General features: G+C 33.5%; 1 protein-coding gene and 1 long non-coding RNA gene across 6 annotated transcripts in view; one reads left to right on the top strand and one right to left on the bottom strand.

Moving 5' to 3' along the window:
• Window positions 1-15,707, top strand: part of PPP3CB (protein phosphatase 3 catalytic subunit beta) — a 50,450-nt gene that overhangs the window by 12,832 nt on the left and 21,911 nt on the right. For all 5 annotated transcript variants that reach the window (XM_019800915.2, XM_034662694.1, XM_034662695.1 and 2 more), the window contains exons 2-9: window positions 1,048-1,248; window positions 1,927-2,051; window positions 5,186-5,297; window positions 7,582-7,727; window positions 7,996-8,135; window positions 8,240-8,317; window positions 8,424-8,518; window positions 11,491-11,616. In XM_019800915.2, the coding sequence (XP_019656474.2) occupies window positions 1,048-1,248; window positions 1,927-2,051; window positions 5,186-5,297; window positions 7,582-7,727; window positions 7,996-8,135; window positions 8,240-8,317; window positions 8,424-8,518; window positions 11,491-11,616 (1,023 nt within the window). The remainder of the gene's footprint in view (window positions 1-1,047; window positions 1,249-1,926; window positions 2,052-5,185; window positions 5,298-7,581; window positions 7,728-7,995; window positions 8,136-8,239; window positions 8,318-8,423; window positions 8,519-11,490; window positions 11,617-15,707) is intronic.
• Window positions 6,884-15,707, bottom strand: part of LOC117802700 — a 47,297-nt gene continuing 38,473 nt past the window's right edge. Inside the window, exon 3 of the long non-coding RNA XR_004626172.1 lies at window positions 6,884-7,036. This is a non-coding gene — a long non-coding RNA (uncharacterized LOC117802700). The remainder of the gene's footprint in view (window positions 7,037-15,707) is intronic.

The following is a 15,707-nucleotide window of genomic DNA, read 5'->3' as shown; positions in this document are numbered from 1 at the left end:
TTCTTTATTTTGAAAAACAAAGTGCTATTTGGTAAAGAGCCTAAAACTACTTCAAGCTGATTTCAATGTATAATGAAGTCACTTGTTGGAGTCCATGAAAAAGGAATCTAATAAGTTTAACAGGTATATAGTAATTTTTCCTAGGTATGTGACCTCAAAATTTTGCTAGATACTATTGAAAATAGACCTTATAGTTTTCCATTCCATTTAACAAATATCAGTTTTAAAGAGTACAGTTGGTAAATATATATGGGAACTATGACTTCGGATAAATTTGCAGTGATAGCATTTTATGTATATTCAAAAAGTGCTATATGAAATAACTTAAATGGAAGTGAAGATGATTTGCCTTTGAAAAGAGTGTTAGATGACTCAAAAATGACTCCAAAGATAAGGAATACACTGATATCAAAGATGCATAAACATTTTGAATGAAAGTGTTTTGTGAAACATGGAGGTAGGAGAAAAAGCAGTATTTCAAAAATTTCATGATTTATTAATGTTTTAAATGTATATGTGCATCTAAATTAATTTAAATTGTATAAGTAAGTATTTGACTGTTTTATCTATATCTCTAAAGGTTTCTTTTTAAGTTGGCCAGAAAACATCACTTTTAGCTTTCTTAGAAACATGGTAGTTCACCTTATATTTGGGACTTCTTTCTATTAAGGCTTATGTGGTAGTAAGTTTACATTTATTGTACTTCATTAAGGTAAAGAGTGTATAATATGATTTGTGAGTTCTGCCAAAAAATGTAATGGCTTAGAGAAAACTTTAGTTACCCTGAAAGAGCTTTTAATTTTTGAGGCAGTTCGTTTCTCTAATAATTCTCAACAAAGAACATGTTGTTATATATAGATTAATAAAAGTATAATTTGATTACTCTTTTTAAAAAACCCTTTAAAAATATTAACACCTCTATCCAATAAATAAAGAAGAAATAAAAACTGCAACTTTTCAGGTTTTACTCTTATTTACCTAGATTCATTGGTTAGTTGTTACGTATTAATAGTGATTTATTTTTTATTAATTAAAAAAAAATTGCAGCTGTACCTTTCCCCCCGACACATCGCTTGACATCTGAAGAAGTATTTGATATGGATGGGATACCCAGGGTTGATGTTCTGAAGAACCACTTAGTAAAAGAAGGTCGGGTAGATGAAGAAATTGCACTTAGAATTATCAATGAGGGTGCTGCCATCCTTCGGAGAGAGAAAACCATGATAGAAGTAGAGGCTCCAATTACAGGTACACTTGTTTATGCTTTGGATATTATTTTTTTGATTATACCATTATTTAGTTGCTTGGATATAAGACTGTTTACTCTCCAATCTATGGTATACTCAAATAATATTACAAAGACATTATCATGAATTTTGAAGTTATTTTTTGTAATTTTTTTGGTTTTTGCTTATCTTCAGTGAATAAACATGATCTTTAGTAACCTGAGTGCAGAAGTTGGTCTAATTTGCTTTTGTGAAGGTTTCATCAGTTGTGTTGGCCATAATTCAATTTGATTCAACAAATTCTTATTTACTTTGCTTTCAGTTATTAGAGGCAAATACCTCAGTGTCAACATAGCAGTCAATAGAAAGTATTGCATTAGGATGGAGATTTTACTGCCACTATTATAATTTTTATAATCCTGAGACCTATGCTTGGCTTCCTAAAGAGGAGCTTTATAAATTTAGGTGAAAATTTTGTCACTGACTACAAATTTCATTATTTTTGTTATATCTTGTTCTAGATCTTGAGCACATGAACACTTGGGTACACATTATCCCTATTAGGACATAGATTCTGACTTCCTGCTGAGACCGTTCTTGATAGAATTTACATTATTTCTTATGTAAAAGAAATTAGAATTTAAGTAAAATTTGTTATTTCAGAGGTTTTTTTTCATATCTAATAATCTTCTTATTTCAGTGTGTGGTGACATCCATGGCCAATTTTTTGATCTGATGAAACTTTTTGAAGTAGGAGGATCACCTGCTAATACACGATACCTTTTTCTTGGTGATTATGTGGACAGAGGTTATTTTAGTATAGAGGTAATTATCATATACTATCATTTGATTTGCTTGTAAGTGTTACCATAGATGATTTCCATTAATTCCTAGTAAAATAAGTTCCTTAAAGTACCTATATTGGGTTCTTTTTAATACCTCTGCTCTTCTGAAGTTTTTAGGTAAAACTGCTACTTATTCTCTTCTGCCTTTCAAACTATTCTATTTTCTTTGTATTACTCTGTTTATGCAATTATAATTGCCATTTTTCCCAGTGGGAATTATATGTAAACTGAGGGTTCTTTATTGTCCTGTTATCTAGTGGCCCTAAGGAGCTAGTGCTATTTATCTCTCTTGCCCCTAAAGGCATTACCCCATGTGAAAAAAGATTAATTGAATTTTCTCTGATTAAATAAAACATACAATAATGCTTTTATTGCTTAAACCCTAGTGCTTCTATTCCAGCTTCTATAGCTATTAAGACCCAAGTCTTTTGTGTGTTGTGGAAGTATTCATTTCTTTTAAAAAAACTTAAGAGGCATTAAAATGACCTGTTCATCATTACTTAACAGCACATAGTTCTTTTTGCTCCTTTTATTTCTCTAATTATATAAATAAAATAAGGCAAATATAGAACTATTTGTATTTTCTAATATATGCATTTCTCTTTCTTTTTTTTTTTTTTAAATGAAAATGTGGCCATATTATAATGTTGTTCTGTAACTTGCTTTTTTTTATATGTCTGTATACTGTGATGTCTTTCCAGGTTGGTATATATAAATTTATAGTATTTTTAGTAGCCAAATTGTATTCTGTTGAATAAACAAACCACAGTTAATTATTGTTAAACACTTAAGGTGTTCCTAATTTTTTGCCATTACAAATGATGCTTCAGTGAGTCAGGTTATTTATACATCTTTGCATACTTGCTAAATTTTTTCTGTGGGGCAGATTCTTGGAGGTAAAATTGCTGAATAAAAGCTCTACTAATAGATACTTGTGTTGAGTATTTACTATGTTCCAAGCATATCCTAAGCACTTAACACACATTGATTAATTAAATCCTCACAACATTATGAGGTAAGTACTGTTATTTTATCCATTTTATAGATGAGGAAACTGAGGCTTGGAGAAGTTAAATAGCTTCCCCAAGGACACATTGTTAGTAAGCAGTGCAGCCAGTCTTATTCTAAGCCTGTACTCTTTTTATTTTTTTAAATATTTTATTTATTTTTGTTTTTAGAGAGCAAGCAGGGGAGAGGGCAGAGGGAGAGGGAGAGAGAGGATCTCCAGTAGACTCTGCACGGAACATGGAGCCTGATACGGGGCTCCATCTCATGACCTGAGATCATGACCTGAGCTGAAATCAGAAGTCAGTCACTTAACTGACTGAGCCATCTAGGTGCCTCCTAAGCCTGTACTCTTAACCACCTTTCTGAGTAGATAATTGAGTCTTTACCTGGTGAATTTCCATGCTGGTTCCTGTTGTTTATATCCCTTTCTCCAGTATTTTTAACTTCCTTTCTCAGGTATGCTAGGATTTGTAGTGAGGAAAGGAGTTCAGGGCTCTGGCCACTCAAATTCCCTAAGGAATTTTGTTACCTCTGAGTTCTTCCTTTTTTCATAGTTTCATCATCACTCACTTCAAACTTTCCTCAAAGCTTCAAGGAAACCAGAAAATGGCCCTTCTTAAAAAAAAGATAGGGGACTTTGACAAAAACAATAAAATGAACGATTTTAGGAAGCTTATTGGTAACTAAGCATATTGGTGTATGTCCTTGTATTAGGGTGTTTTGTGGCTGAATCTTAATAGATTTTATTGTTACAAAAGGAAAATAATAAAGAATCAAAATAAGCAAAAAAGAGAGGTAGAATTTATTAAGTATTTCCCTGGCTTAATTTCTTTTTTTCCTTGTGAATAAAATGAAGGTGTGAATAGTTACACATTTTAATACTCCTTGTTAAAAATAAAATGTTTTCTTTTTGTATATAATTCTATAAACCAAGCTAATTTCCATATGAAGTACCTTTCTTTTTTTTTTTTTTAAATTTTATTTCTTAATTGAGAGAGAGAGAGAGAGAGTATAAGCATGAGTAGGGGGAGGGGCAGAGGGAGATAGAGAATCCCAAGCAGACTCCATGCCAGGCATGGAGCCCAACTTGGGGCTCGTCGATTCCATGACCCTGAGGTCATGACCTGAGCTGAAATCAAGAGTTGGGCACTTAACTGAATGAGCCACCCAGGTGCCCCTGATTTCCTTTCTTTTAACCAAATAAGTAAAATGTGAGTTTCTTATGTTAAATCTATTTAGAGGGGTGCCTGGCTGGCTTAGTCGGTAGAGCATATGACTCTTTATCTTGGGGTTGTGAGTTTGAGCCCCACGTTGGATGTAGAGATTGCTTAAAAATAAGTCTTAAAAAAATAATATAAATCTATTTAGAGAAAAGCATCTGCTACACTGTTTGCTTTAATATTCTTATTTAAAAAATTATACTTTCTTTGAATCAGTTTAGGTAATAAACATCTACCTCATGTAAGGCAACAAGCATAACCAACAAAATAAACATAAAACATGGCTGTGGCCTTCATAAGGCAGCATGGCATAATGCTTAAGATCAGAGGATCAGAATCCTGTCTCCATTACTTAAAAGTTTTGTGATTTCAGACAAGTTACTTGAACTCTTTGCTTCAGTTTCCTTGTTTGTAAAATAGAGATAATATTACATACTTCATAGGGTTGTTTGAGGAATAAATGAGGAGTATTAAATACATGGCACTTGATACATTGTAAGTACTCAATAAATGGTTGATGCTATTATTTTTGACATTATTATTTATTGATATACCTAAGAAGGACACCAATCTGCTAATTGTTGTTATAGCAAACAATCTGTAAATCTAAAGTAATTAAATAGTAATTAAATAACTCATTCATTCAACAAATATTTATTACTTTTCTGCTGTTTGCTAGGTACTTTTCTAGGAGTGGAGAATGAGAAGTCAATAAGATGACAAAATCCCTGATTTCATGGAGCTTATATTTTAGTAAAGGACAAAGAGAAAAAGGTAGTAAAGAATAATAGAGATTGTAAGGACAATAGGGTTAGAGGAAAAGGAGCAAATATGAAACAACTTAGTTAAATAAAAGATAAATTCAGTCAAATGTTTTCTTTTGCAGTGTGTCTTATATTTATGGGTCCTGAAGATTCTGTACCCAAGCACATTATTTCTTCTGAGAGGCAATCATGAATGCAGACACCTTACTGAATATTTTACCTTTAAGCAGGAATGTGAGTACTGTCATGAGAAATATTTTCATTTCCTCAGTATTCTTGTGGAGTGATACGGGTAGTAAGACTTTACAGTGTAACATACAAGAATGGATTTTGGGCCCAAACATATAAAGCTTTGAGGATTATTGTCCGAGTTCTCGTTTAATGATGTTTTATCCAGATGTTTTCATTTCGATGTTTCCTATTGTTTGATTTTATAGATATATTTAGAAATGATTTTGAGTTTTTTATATAGCTTTAATGTTTAAGTGATTTTTTTTTTGTAAGAGGAAGAATAAAAACCAAAAGGAAAAAAATTGTTTTTGCATTGGACATTTTTTCCCCCAGTATTGAAGCTCTCCCATGAAGATTCTTAAATTATTCATCCTGTCATCGTTGCAGATTGTTTCAAACATGCTATTAATGAATTGAAATTCTTAACCTACAGTGTTTACCCCATTTCTCTCTTAAATTGTTGTGGCAATGGCAATCTAATAACCAGAAACAACAATATCATATAGAGCAGTATTTGACCTTTTTTCACACCTCTTAGCTGTGTGCTTATTGAGTTAATATTCACGACTATATTAAGTCTTAGAGTTAAGTTCTAAAAATAGAAATAATTTCAGAATTATGGAGACTCAAACATGATCCAGTAAAGATCGTATTACTAGAGACTTCCAGTAAAAGGAGAAAAATATACTGGTGAGTAATGGCAGAGGGCACAAAGTCATATAATCTCAAGGATCAGGTGGGTAACCTAAATGAATAGGTTATGAACAATATAATAAAAATAATAAAATAGTAAAAATAAAATAATAAGTGAATAAAAGATGAGACCTGGAAAGTACATACTTGACCTAAAAGCAATCAATTTAAAATTTTTATTAAACCACAGTGCTGGAAAACAGGTCTGTTAGCAGACTACCAGTTTAGAACATCTTGTTGCTAGATATAGATTTTCTCATATTTGTGGGGTTTTTTTTAAAAGATTTTATTTATTTATTTGAGAGAGAGAGTGAGAAAGAACACCAGGAGGGAGGAGGGGCAGAAGGAGAGGGAGAAGAGGCACCCTGTGAGCAGGGACCCTCCCCCCCATGTGGGACTGGATCCCAGGGTGACCTGAGCCAAAGACAGACGCTTAATGAACTGAGCCACCCAGGCGTCCCAGATTTTCTCATATTTGAATGTTACAATATTAAAAAGGGGGAAAGGAACTAAGCTCTTTTTTTTCTTCAGATAATTAATAAACCACCCACCAGAATTGCAGCAAAAACTTAAAATAGCCAGGAATTTCAAAGATATAAAGGAGCACAGGGATGTGTATGATAATCTACTTAAAAGTAAATGACAGTTGGATTTGGTGGAGTTTTGTCTTTCTTGTGTTATTTTGGCTTCATGCTTCACTGTCCATTTTAAGCATTTGTTGTAGACTACAGGAACCCCTCTGTTCTTCCAGTTATATGAATGAGATATCTTCTTTTTTTTTTTAAGATTTTTTATTTATTCATTTGACAGAGATAGAGACAGCCAGCCAGAGAGGGAACACAAGCAGAGGGAGTGGGAGAGGAAGAAGCAGGCTTCCAGCGGAGGAGCCTGATGTGGGGCTCGATCCCAGAATGCTGGGATCATGCCCTGAGCTGAAGGCAGATGCTTAATGACTGAGCCAACCAGGCGCCCCATGAATGAGATATCTTCTTTTCTTTTTTTTAATTGGGTGGACCTTGAGTTTTCCTGTGATGATGTAGTTGTCTTGCCTGTAACAACAAAGTCACTTACTCTTAGAATAAAGTATTAAAACTAAGCTTTAAGTATAGTTCTAATTTAGCCTTACTTGGCCTATAAAGGTAAAGGGTTGAGCTCTTTTTAGAGATTTGACTTATTTATTTTAAGTAATATTTTATGATGATCTGCATATCCAAAGTAAATTTAGAGATGCAAATATTTTGTCTTCATAAGACCAATGATACTGCCTATTTTATTGATTCTCATAGGGCAAGATGTTTGCCTTTTTAAAAAAAAAATTGTATACAATAAAATTCACTCTTTGTAGTGTTTAGTTCTGAGTTTTGACAAATGCATAGAACTGCCCACCACCAAAGTTTCATCATCTCATAAATTCCTTCTTGCTGCCTTTTTATAATCACCCCCATACCCGCTGTCAACCCTTGGCTACCACTTGGCTGTTTCTGTGTCTATAGTTTTCTTGCCTTGGTTTCAGTAGTCAATTAATGTACATATGTATCTATCTTCAAAATGATCAGCTAGTAATGTGATTATCAATTACTTTTTCTTTTTCTAGGTAAAATTAAATACTCAGAAAGAGTCTATGAAGCTTGTATGGAAGCTTTTGATAGTCTGCCTCTTGCTGCACTTTTAAATCAACAATTTCTTTGTGTTCATGGTGGACTTTCACCAGAAATACACACACTGGATGATATTAGGAGAGTGAGTATATATTGTAGTTCCAAGGTCGATTCCTATTTATAGTACTTTGTTGGGTAGAGAGTAGAAGCTTCAAACTTCCCTTCACTGCCAAGATTAGGTAATGGTAAAAATTAATATACTGATATTTTAAGGAAATATCTTCTAACCATTCAGAACAATGTAGTATGGACAGTATTCAAAGTTGGTACCACTTTCCTGTGTCCATTCTATTCTCACTTTTTGACAAGTTATTTCTGTTCTTTGTTTCTTTCTTTTCTTTCTTTCACAGTTAGATAGATTCAAAGAGCCACCTGCATTTGGACCAATGTGTGACTTGCTATGGTCCGATCCTTCTGAAGATTTTGGAAATGAAAAATCACAGGAACATTTTAGTCACAATACAGTTCGAGGATGTTCTTATTTTTATAAGTAAGGAAAAATATCCAAGATTAAACACATTTTAGTTGTTAAAATAGCATATGTTTCATATAGAAAACCATTATTTTACTTAATTTACTTTTTTCCCCCCACAGCTATCCAGCAGTGTGTGAATTTTTGCAAAACAATAATTTGTTATCGATTATTAGAGCTCATGAAGCTCAAGATGCAGGGTAAGAATTCTGTTTCCCTGACCCAAATTAACACCATATGTACAAATCAAACTTAGTAACTCATGATTGATGCTTTACGATGCATATTAAGCTATTTGTTTTACAGCTATAGAATGTACAGAAAAAGTCAAACTACAGGGTTCCCTTCATTAATAACAATTTTTTCGGCACCTAATTACTTAGATGTCTACAATAATAAAGGTAAGATGTTGTTGATAAAAAAATTGTTAAACAATTTAGCATTTTAATTGACTTATTTTTTTTTGAAAATAATAGAAAAGAGGCATTGTTTGAAGCTGTAACTATCCAAATCTCATTATAAAAAAGTGTAAGATATAAGGGAGGGGAGAGAACAAGAAATAAAAATCCGAAATGTGAAACTTAAATCATATGTAACCATTCTATGACTTGGCACTCATAGAAGCTATCTTATTAAAAAATGTTCTGAATTTAGTCAAGAAACCAAACATGATTTTCTCAGACTCCCCTTTCTTAAATCTTTCCCCTTAAAATCAAGAGAATGTTTTCTTGTTTGCATAAAGCTGCTGCCGCTGCTTTGACCATTTCGTGTATTTGCACTGTATAGTTAATTTAGTTTATCATGTTTCTTGTTCTGTGTTCACTGATCTAGGTTCTCTTTCCCTTTCTTATTCCCTGCTTTTACCTCAACAGTCTTATCATTGCCCCCCGAAGATTAATAGTTGAACCTTCTTTGATCAGTTTATTCTGACCTCCTTTCAGGGATATATTCATCCCTTTCTTTTCATTTTACTGTTCTATCTTCCTTTTTTTTTACATATTTTTTCTTCACCTCCTGTTCCACCAGTTTCTGTTCCCTTTCCTTCTGTCCAGATTTGATCTGTTTATAATAATTTGGTTTCATTTAACTTTGAACATAACTTACTGTCAGATAATGCCAAAGGATCTTAATCTAGTTAAGTGCGTGCCGAGGAAATTGAAGATGAGCTTGGTTATGTTTATGTAGCGCACAATTTCAGAAGAGGAAATTAAGAAGCCATCTCCTATTCTGTCTTGACACGTCTGGAATTCAGTTGACTATGCCATAGTTTCCAGGGTCACTGGAGCATATGTGCCAGGAGGAAAGAACAGAAGGTTAAAGACTTTTAAAAGTATTAGATAATGAGGTCATTGCTAAATATGGGTCATGGAGTTCAAAAGAGGAACAGAAGAGTTTTTTTTTTATTATTATTGGAATTGATGGTTAAAAGATTAAAATGTTTGCCTGAAATCAAATGGTAACATGCCATATAACTTTGATACAGAATATGTTACAGAAACTTAATATTGTATTAATTACCAAAAAAGACCATACCTTGACTGAGTTGCTCATCTTCAGAAGCTAGTATCAGTGCAGCATTTAAGGATTATGCCAGTGCTAAAATATTCTTTTAAATTATAGTTTGGTTTATAAATTTCAGAACTTCTAGAGAGGTTACCTAATGGTATGTGGCTTCATTTTTGAGGAGAATGTATCTAAGTTTTGACTTCATTCTTTTTTTTTTTTTCCAGTTTACCCTTTTATTTTATTTTTTTATTTTAGTGTTTTTTTATTATATTATGTTAGTCACCATACAGTACATCCCTGGTTTCTGATGTAAAGTTCGATGATTCATTAGTTGCATATAACACCCAGTGCACCACGCAATACGTGCCCTCCTTCCTACCCATCACCAGTTTTGACTCCATTCTTAAGAACAGAATGGAGTGCTACATTTAACTTTCTACCAGTGGTCTAATACCTCACCTGTGACCTCCCCTTGTCAGGATTACAGGACCTACTGTTCAGTGCTCAGTTGATTATCGTCTTATTGGTTGTCCTCTGTTAGTTTGATTTAGGGGGTTTAAGGGATCACTTTTCTGAGTGTTCAGAAAAGAAACTCAAACCATTGAATCTGTCTTGTCAAAATCAAATGTCTCTTAGTAATTATTAGTCTGTACATAGTGTTAATGATTTGAGTGCTTACATGGTATGGTTATGTTTGTAATGTTTCGTTTCATATGTAAGGCAATTTTCTAGATTCTCTCTCTCTCTCGTTCTAAAGGTGAAAACTTGGTATCATTCCTCAATTTCTGAGGCTAAATTTAAAATACTTTTATTTCATAAGGGAAACAAGCATATTACTTGTGATTTTGTATTAGCCAGAATCCCAAATCTTGAAATTCTATGTCTGCATTTTTGTGCTTTTCATTAAAATGGAAAAAAAGTAGCCACATAATTATTATAATATAACAGAGCATTTTATACTTTTTAATACTTTCATGTGAAATATATTCTCTGATCATAAAACAAACTTCTGAGGTAGTCAGGATGGACATATTAGTCCTATTTTATAAATGAGAAACAGATTAGTTAAATAATTTACCAAGCATTGCAAAGCTAGTATGTGCTGGAGCTTAGACTGAAATCTAGCCCATTGAACCCAGTATTCCATAAAATAATATAACAGTGACTGAAATCTATGTAGTTAATTTAAGATATTATTTCTTTTAACGTATTGAAACATTAGAAAGATACCTGAAATTGAGATGAGTATGTTACCTTTGGGTTATTTGGTTATAGTATTTTCTTTTTGGTATTTTAATGGAATTTTTTCTAAATGAAATAAAATATTTCTTTTTAGTAGTTTCACTTGATTTCCCATATTAAATGAAATAAATATATTCATACAGTCATAAAGAACTGCTTTTTTTCTGAGTTTGTTTTTGTTTTTGTTTTTTGCTTCATTACCATCAGCTATCCTTTTCAGGTTGTCTGTAACTAAAAAGATCTTAAATTCCTCCAATTTGTATGAACTTTTAAACCTAGAAAATTGCTCATTGCCATTCTGTGTTTCCTCTAAAGATTGAGTTTTCACAATTTTGGATATAGTAAAAGTGCATGTTCGTCATTGAATTATAAAGTAAAACAAACATTCTAGAAATCTAGAAACTTCAATAATAATTATAGATCTGACTATGCTCTACATAGAAGTCTATTAAAAACAAAAATGTGTTATTACTAAAAATTAGTTCCTGTCTCCCTCTACTAGTCCTCATTCAACTCACACCTTGATTCCCCACCCCTTTAAAACAGTATTTTTTTGCTTTTATGTGTTTTAGAGTTTTGAAGCTAAAGACAAATTGTTACATTCACATTCAAACTTATCTTACAGCTGCTGTATTAAAGTATGAAAATAATGTGATGAATATTCGACAGTTTAACTGTTCTCCACATCCTTACTGGTTGCCCAATTTTATGGATGTCTTCACATGGTCTTTACCATTTGTTGGAGAAAAAGGTATAATTTTTTTTTGTAATGTTTTATTACTGTCACATTTACTCCAGTTTACTATTGGAGGCAAATACTTGCCAAAGGAAACTGAAGTCTAGTTTCACTGTGGGTTCAGCTCTACTGTGTCAGTGGGTGTGGATATGAGAGCCTCAAAGATATTTTGGTTAGCTGTTTATAGCCCCCGTGTGAGGGTGTCTGGGGGACCGGGAGAAGACTTATAAATAGCCTGATGTTGTCTTCAGCTGTTGGGTTTTCTCTCTGTTTTTCTTTAGCTTAAATCTGTTATGAAGGAATGGAGAGATAGCTTTGGTTTGGAATGGACACTTTTGCACATTTTAACACCACTTTGGGGTGATGTCAGAGTAATTTATGGGAGAATTTAATAGCCCTGGTTTTGGGCAGTGTTAGTCACAGCGGTTCTATACTCTGAGAAAAATGATAAAGAGAAGTTCAGGTTCAAACCTAACATTTCTTCTCCTTTATAAAAAATATGTATGCAAATTTAGTGGTAATGCTTTCTGATAATTTCCAATAATAATATTAGTATATACTTAATAGGCTTTTTAAGAGAACATAAATGCTGTTTAAGAAATTTTGCTGTTTTTTCCTAGTTGTATAGAATTCTTAGGATTTCCTTACTTCATCACATTCTTCTTTTCCATTTTAGTGTTAATTTTTCCACAAGGCAATGCCTCAGTTTCCATATGTGGAAAATAAGAGTATGAGAATACAGACATGATTGTTAAACATTTTGTTCTCTATCCCTCTCTATTTTTTCTCACCTCTTCTATGTTACAAAATGTTCCTTTATGTTTGGGATATGTTATTTCTGCCAATGTAATTTTGGGTTTTAAAATACAGAGTTAATACTTAAATTGTGTACGTTAAACAGATTTTTTAAGATTGACTTTGGTCTTCATCATTTACTCAGTAGGTCAACATTAAGTTAATATGGAGATAGAATTACCCACTGTAGCATTTGAGAAGGGGGCCAGTAAAGGGCTTAGGTGCAAGGGATGCATTACACTTATAACCTTCTATCTTTGGTATATGAGAAATAGTTCAATCATAACATCATCGGGCTAAAGGGAATTTAAGAATTCATCTTGCTCATTCTCCTGCCTTCAGGCTAGACTGCAACTCAACTGTTTTAATGTAATATAAGTGGGGTGGGGGGTGGAAAGAAAGGGGAGGATAAGGAGGAAAACAGACATTTCATAGTTTCTAATTTGATTCACTAATGACTCCACAATAAGGAAATATTTCATTATTACTAGTCTAAATATCTGTGCTATGAGTGTTTAAACAAGGAAAGAAATAGAGATAATGGCTTTTCTCAACTAATGCATCTATCAAAAATCAGGACACCATAGAATTTTAGAACTAATAGTGAACTTAATCATGTAGTCTGACTCCTTTTGAGAGATGAGAAAATTTAATCTAGTTTCTGTGGATCTTTCATAAGTGAAGATGGAGAATCAGTAGGTTTCTATCTGTTCCTGCATTTGAAGTCTACTACCAAGTAATCTATTGTTCTTTTGTTTGCCACTCTAAATCATCTTGTAAGATGAGGAAGTATTCAAACCTTTTGACCAGTTTTGTTTTTTTTTCTATGGATTGTGTCCAAATTATTCATGTCTTTCTAAAAATGTGAAGCTCAGATTTGAACATTATACGCAAATAGAATCCTAACCAATGTTGAGCACAGTAAGATTTTTTTCAAACTCTTTGCATATTTTTCCATTTTAATACCTGTTGGCTGTTTAGATAGCCTAACTACTTGATTCTAATGAAAATTTCCTTTTGTTGTGAATAGCTGCAAGTAACATCTCATTTGTTCCACTTTGAAAAAGCCAGTTTGACTTTGATGTAGTCTCTGAGAAGCAACTACCCTAAGCCAGAGGCTTCCTCTCAGGCCGATTTAATCCTAAAGTTAGATGAAATCTGTGGTTTTAACCTTTCAGGGGCTTTGCTTTTTTTTTTAAGATTTATTTACTTATTTGAGAGAAAGCGTGTGTGCACGAGGGTGCACGTGCATGAGTTCGGGGAGGGGCAGAGGGAGAGAATCCTCAAGCAGACTGCTGAGTGTGGAGCCTGTTGTGGGGCTGGATCTCATAACCCGGAGATCATGACCTGAGGTGAAATGAAGAGTTGGATGCTTAACTTAACTGACTGAGTCACCCAGGCACCCCTGGGGCTTTTTATTTCTTAAAAAAATCCTATGTTGGAAAATTTCCAACATATAGAAAGGCAGAGTGAATAATATGTTGAATTGCTGTGTACCAGTTACTCAGCTTCAACAATTATCAAATCATGGCCAATGTTGTGTCATTTATATCTCCATCCACTACTCCCCACCCCACTTTTAATTATTTTGGGTCATATTTCAGCTATTTCTCTTGTAGCTATAAATATTTTAGAATGAATCTCTAAAAGGTAAGGACTCTTTCTTACTATTAAAGTAACTACACAAAAACTTTTGTTAATTTCTTAACACATACTCTTTTGAGAATCTGATGAAAGTTATGGACTTTTGCCCCAGAAAAATTCATGTACAAATATACGTACATTTGTACATAAACATAACATTTTCAGGATGCTCGTAGATCTGAAGTGAATTGGTAACTCCCCTCGGGTTTACTGGCCCCAATTTAAGAACTCTGTTCTAGAGGGTCCAAAATAGTGTGATCTTCCATAGAAGGTCATACATGTAAGATTTATTCATTTAGTAGGTTTTTTTTGGAAAACCTATTTTATTCAAGTTACTAAAGATACAAAAACACAAGTAAGATATAGGTCTTTGCAGATTAATAGAGGACTTAAGATACAAAAATAATGATAACAAAATGTAATATTAGGTAAGAGCTCCTAGAGAAACATAGTTTTATAAGAGTTGAGAGGAGGGGTAGATTGTATTTGTCGGAGGGATCAAAGTACCATTTGAACCAAGGCTTGAAGAATGGTGGAATTGGAATTGTGCTGGTAGATATGGGCAAGAGAATTCTAGGTAAGAGAACTTACTAAGCCTGAGTCAGAAAGCAAGGGAGCGCAAGACCACTAACAAATGTTGAGGAGTTCAGATTGATTTACAGTTAAGGTGTATGAATGACAGTAGTAGAAAAAGAATGAAAAGTTAAGTTAGGGATAGATCATGAGGATCTTGATCACCACACAAAGAATTTGGAACTTTGATAAATGGTGGGAAGCAACTGAAACAGAATATGACCATGATAGTCATTTAGAAAAATTGGTGAAATGGACTGGAAGAAAGACTAGAAACTGGAAGACCTGTTATGAAGCTCCATCCATAGTCAAGTGGAAATATAATGAAGCCCTGGTAGCATTAGAAATAGAGAGCAGGGGAGAACTAAAGAGGTAAAATCAGTAAGACTTAACAAGATTGCATGTTGCAGGGAAGGGAATGGTTGAAGATGACTTGGCTATTTTTAGTCTGGTGATGATATTGCCATTAACACTCTCTGATGAAAACCTGTTATTTTAGCAACCCCTCACTCCAGTTGTAGCTGCCCTTGATCTTCGTTGGGATTGCTTGGCCTTTGACCATGTTATTTTCTTATTAGATCCCTCCTCGCCTCTCATCCTAACGCACCTTCAAACTCCTTTCTCACTTTTTTTTTCTATTTCATTTATCTTACAGATCTTAGCCCCAGTACATGCAACCATTCATTTTCTCCATTCTCATAGCCAGGGTGTAGAGCATTGCTAGAGATATTTATACAGCCTTATGAAGTAGTACCACCCTTTGATTGCTGGCATTGGCTGGGCTCTCATAGTCCCCAAAAATTCTTTGTGTCACTAGTCTTCTTCCTTTTCTCTTAGGATATATTCTCAATTCAATTTTTTTTCTCAAACATTCTTTTTGTAGCCACTTCCCTCACTCTCAGAGGAAACATATACCACTAGTGGGAACTTTGTCTATTTATTATTCCCCTGCTTTATAAACTGCACTCATCTTGAATTCTTGTCTTGTTGAAGAGGTGACCCTTCCATCCAGGGCTAGTCCTCTAACTTGTTGGATTCCATTGTGCTTCTACTTTTTCCAGGAAACTTGCTTCATCTGTAGATCTTCTGTATCT

This window comes from Ailuropoda melanoleuca, chromosome 6 (genome assembly GCF_002007445.2).
Source record: "Ailuropoda melanoleuca isolate Jingjing chromosome 6, ASM200744v2, whole genome shotgun sequence".
NCBI classification, from domain to species: domain Eukaryota; kingdom Metazoa; phylum Chordata; class Mammalia; order Carnivora; family Ursidae; genus Ailuropoda; species Ailuropoda melanoleuca.
Note: the sequence above shows the minus strand (reverse complement) of the source record. Positions and strands in the feature narration are given on the sequence as shown.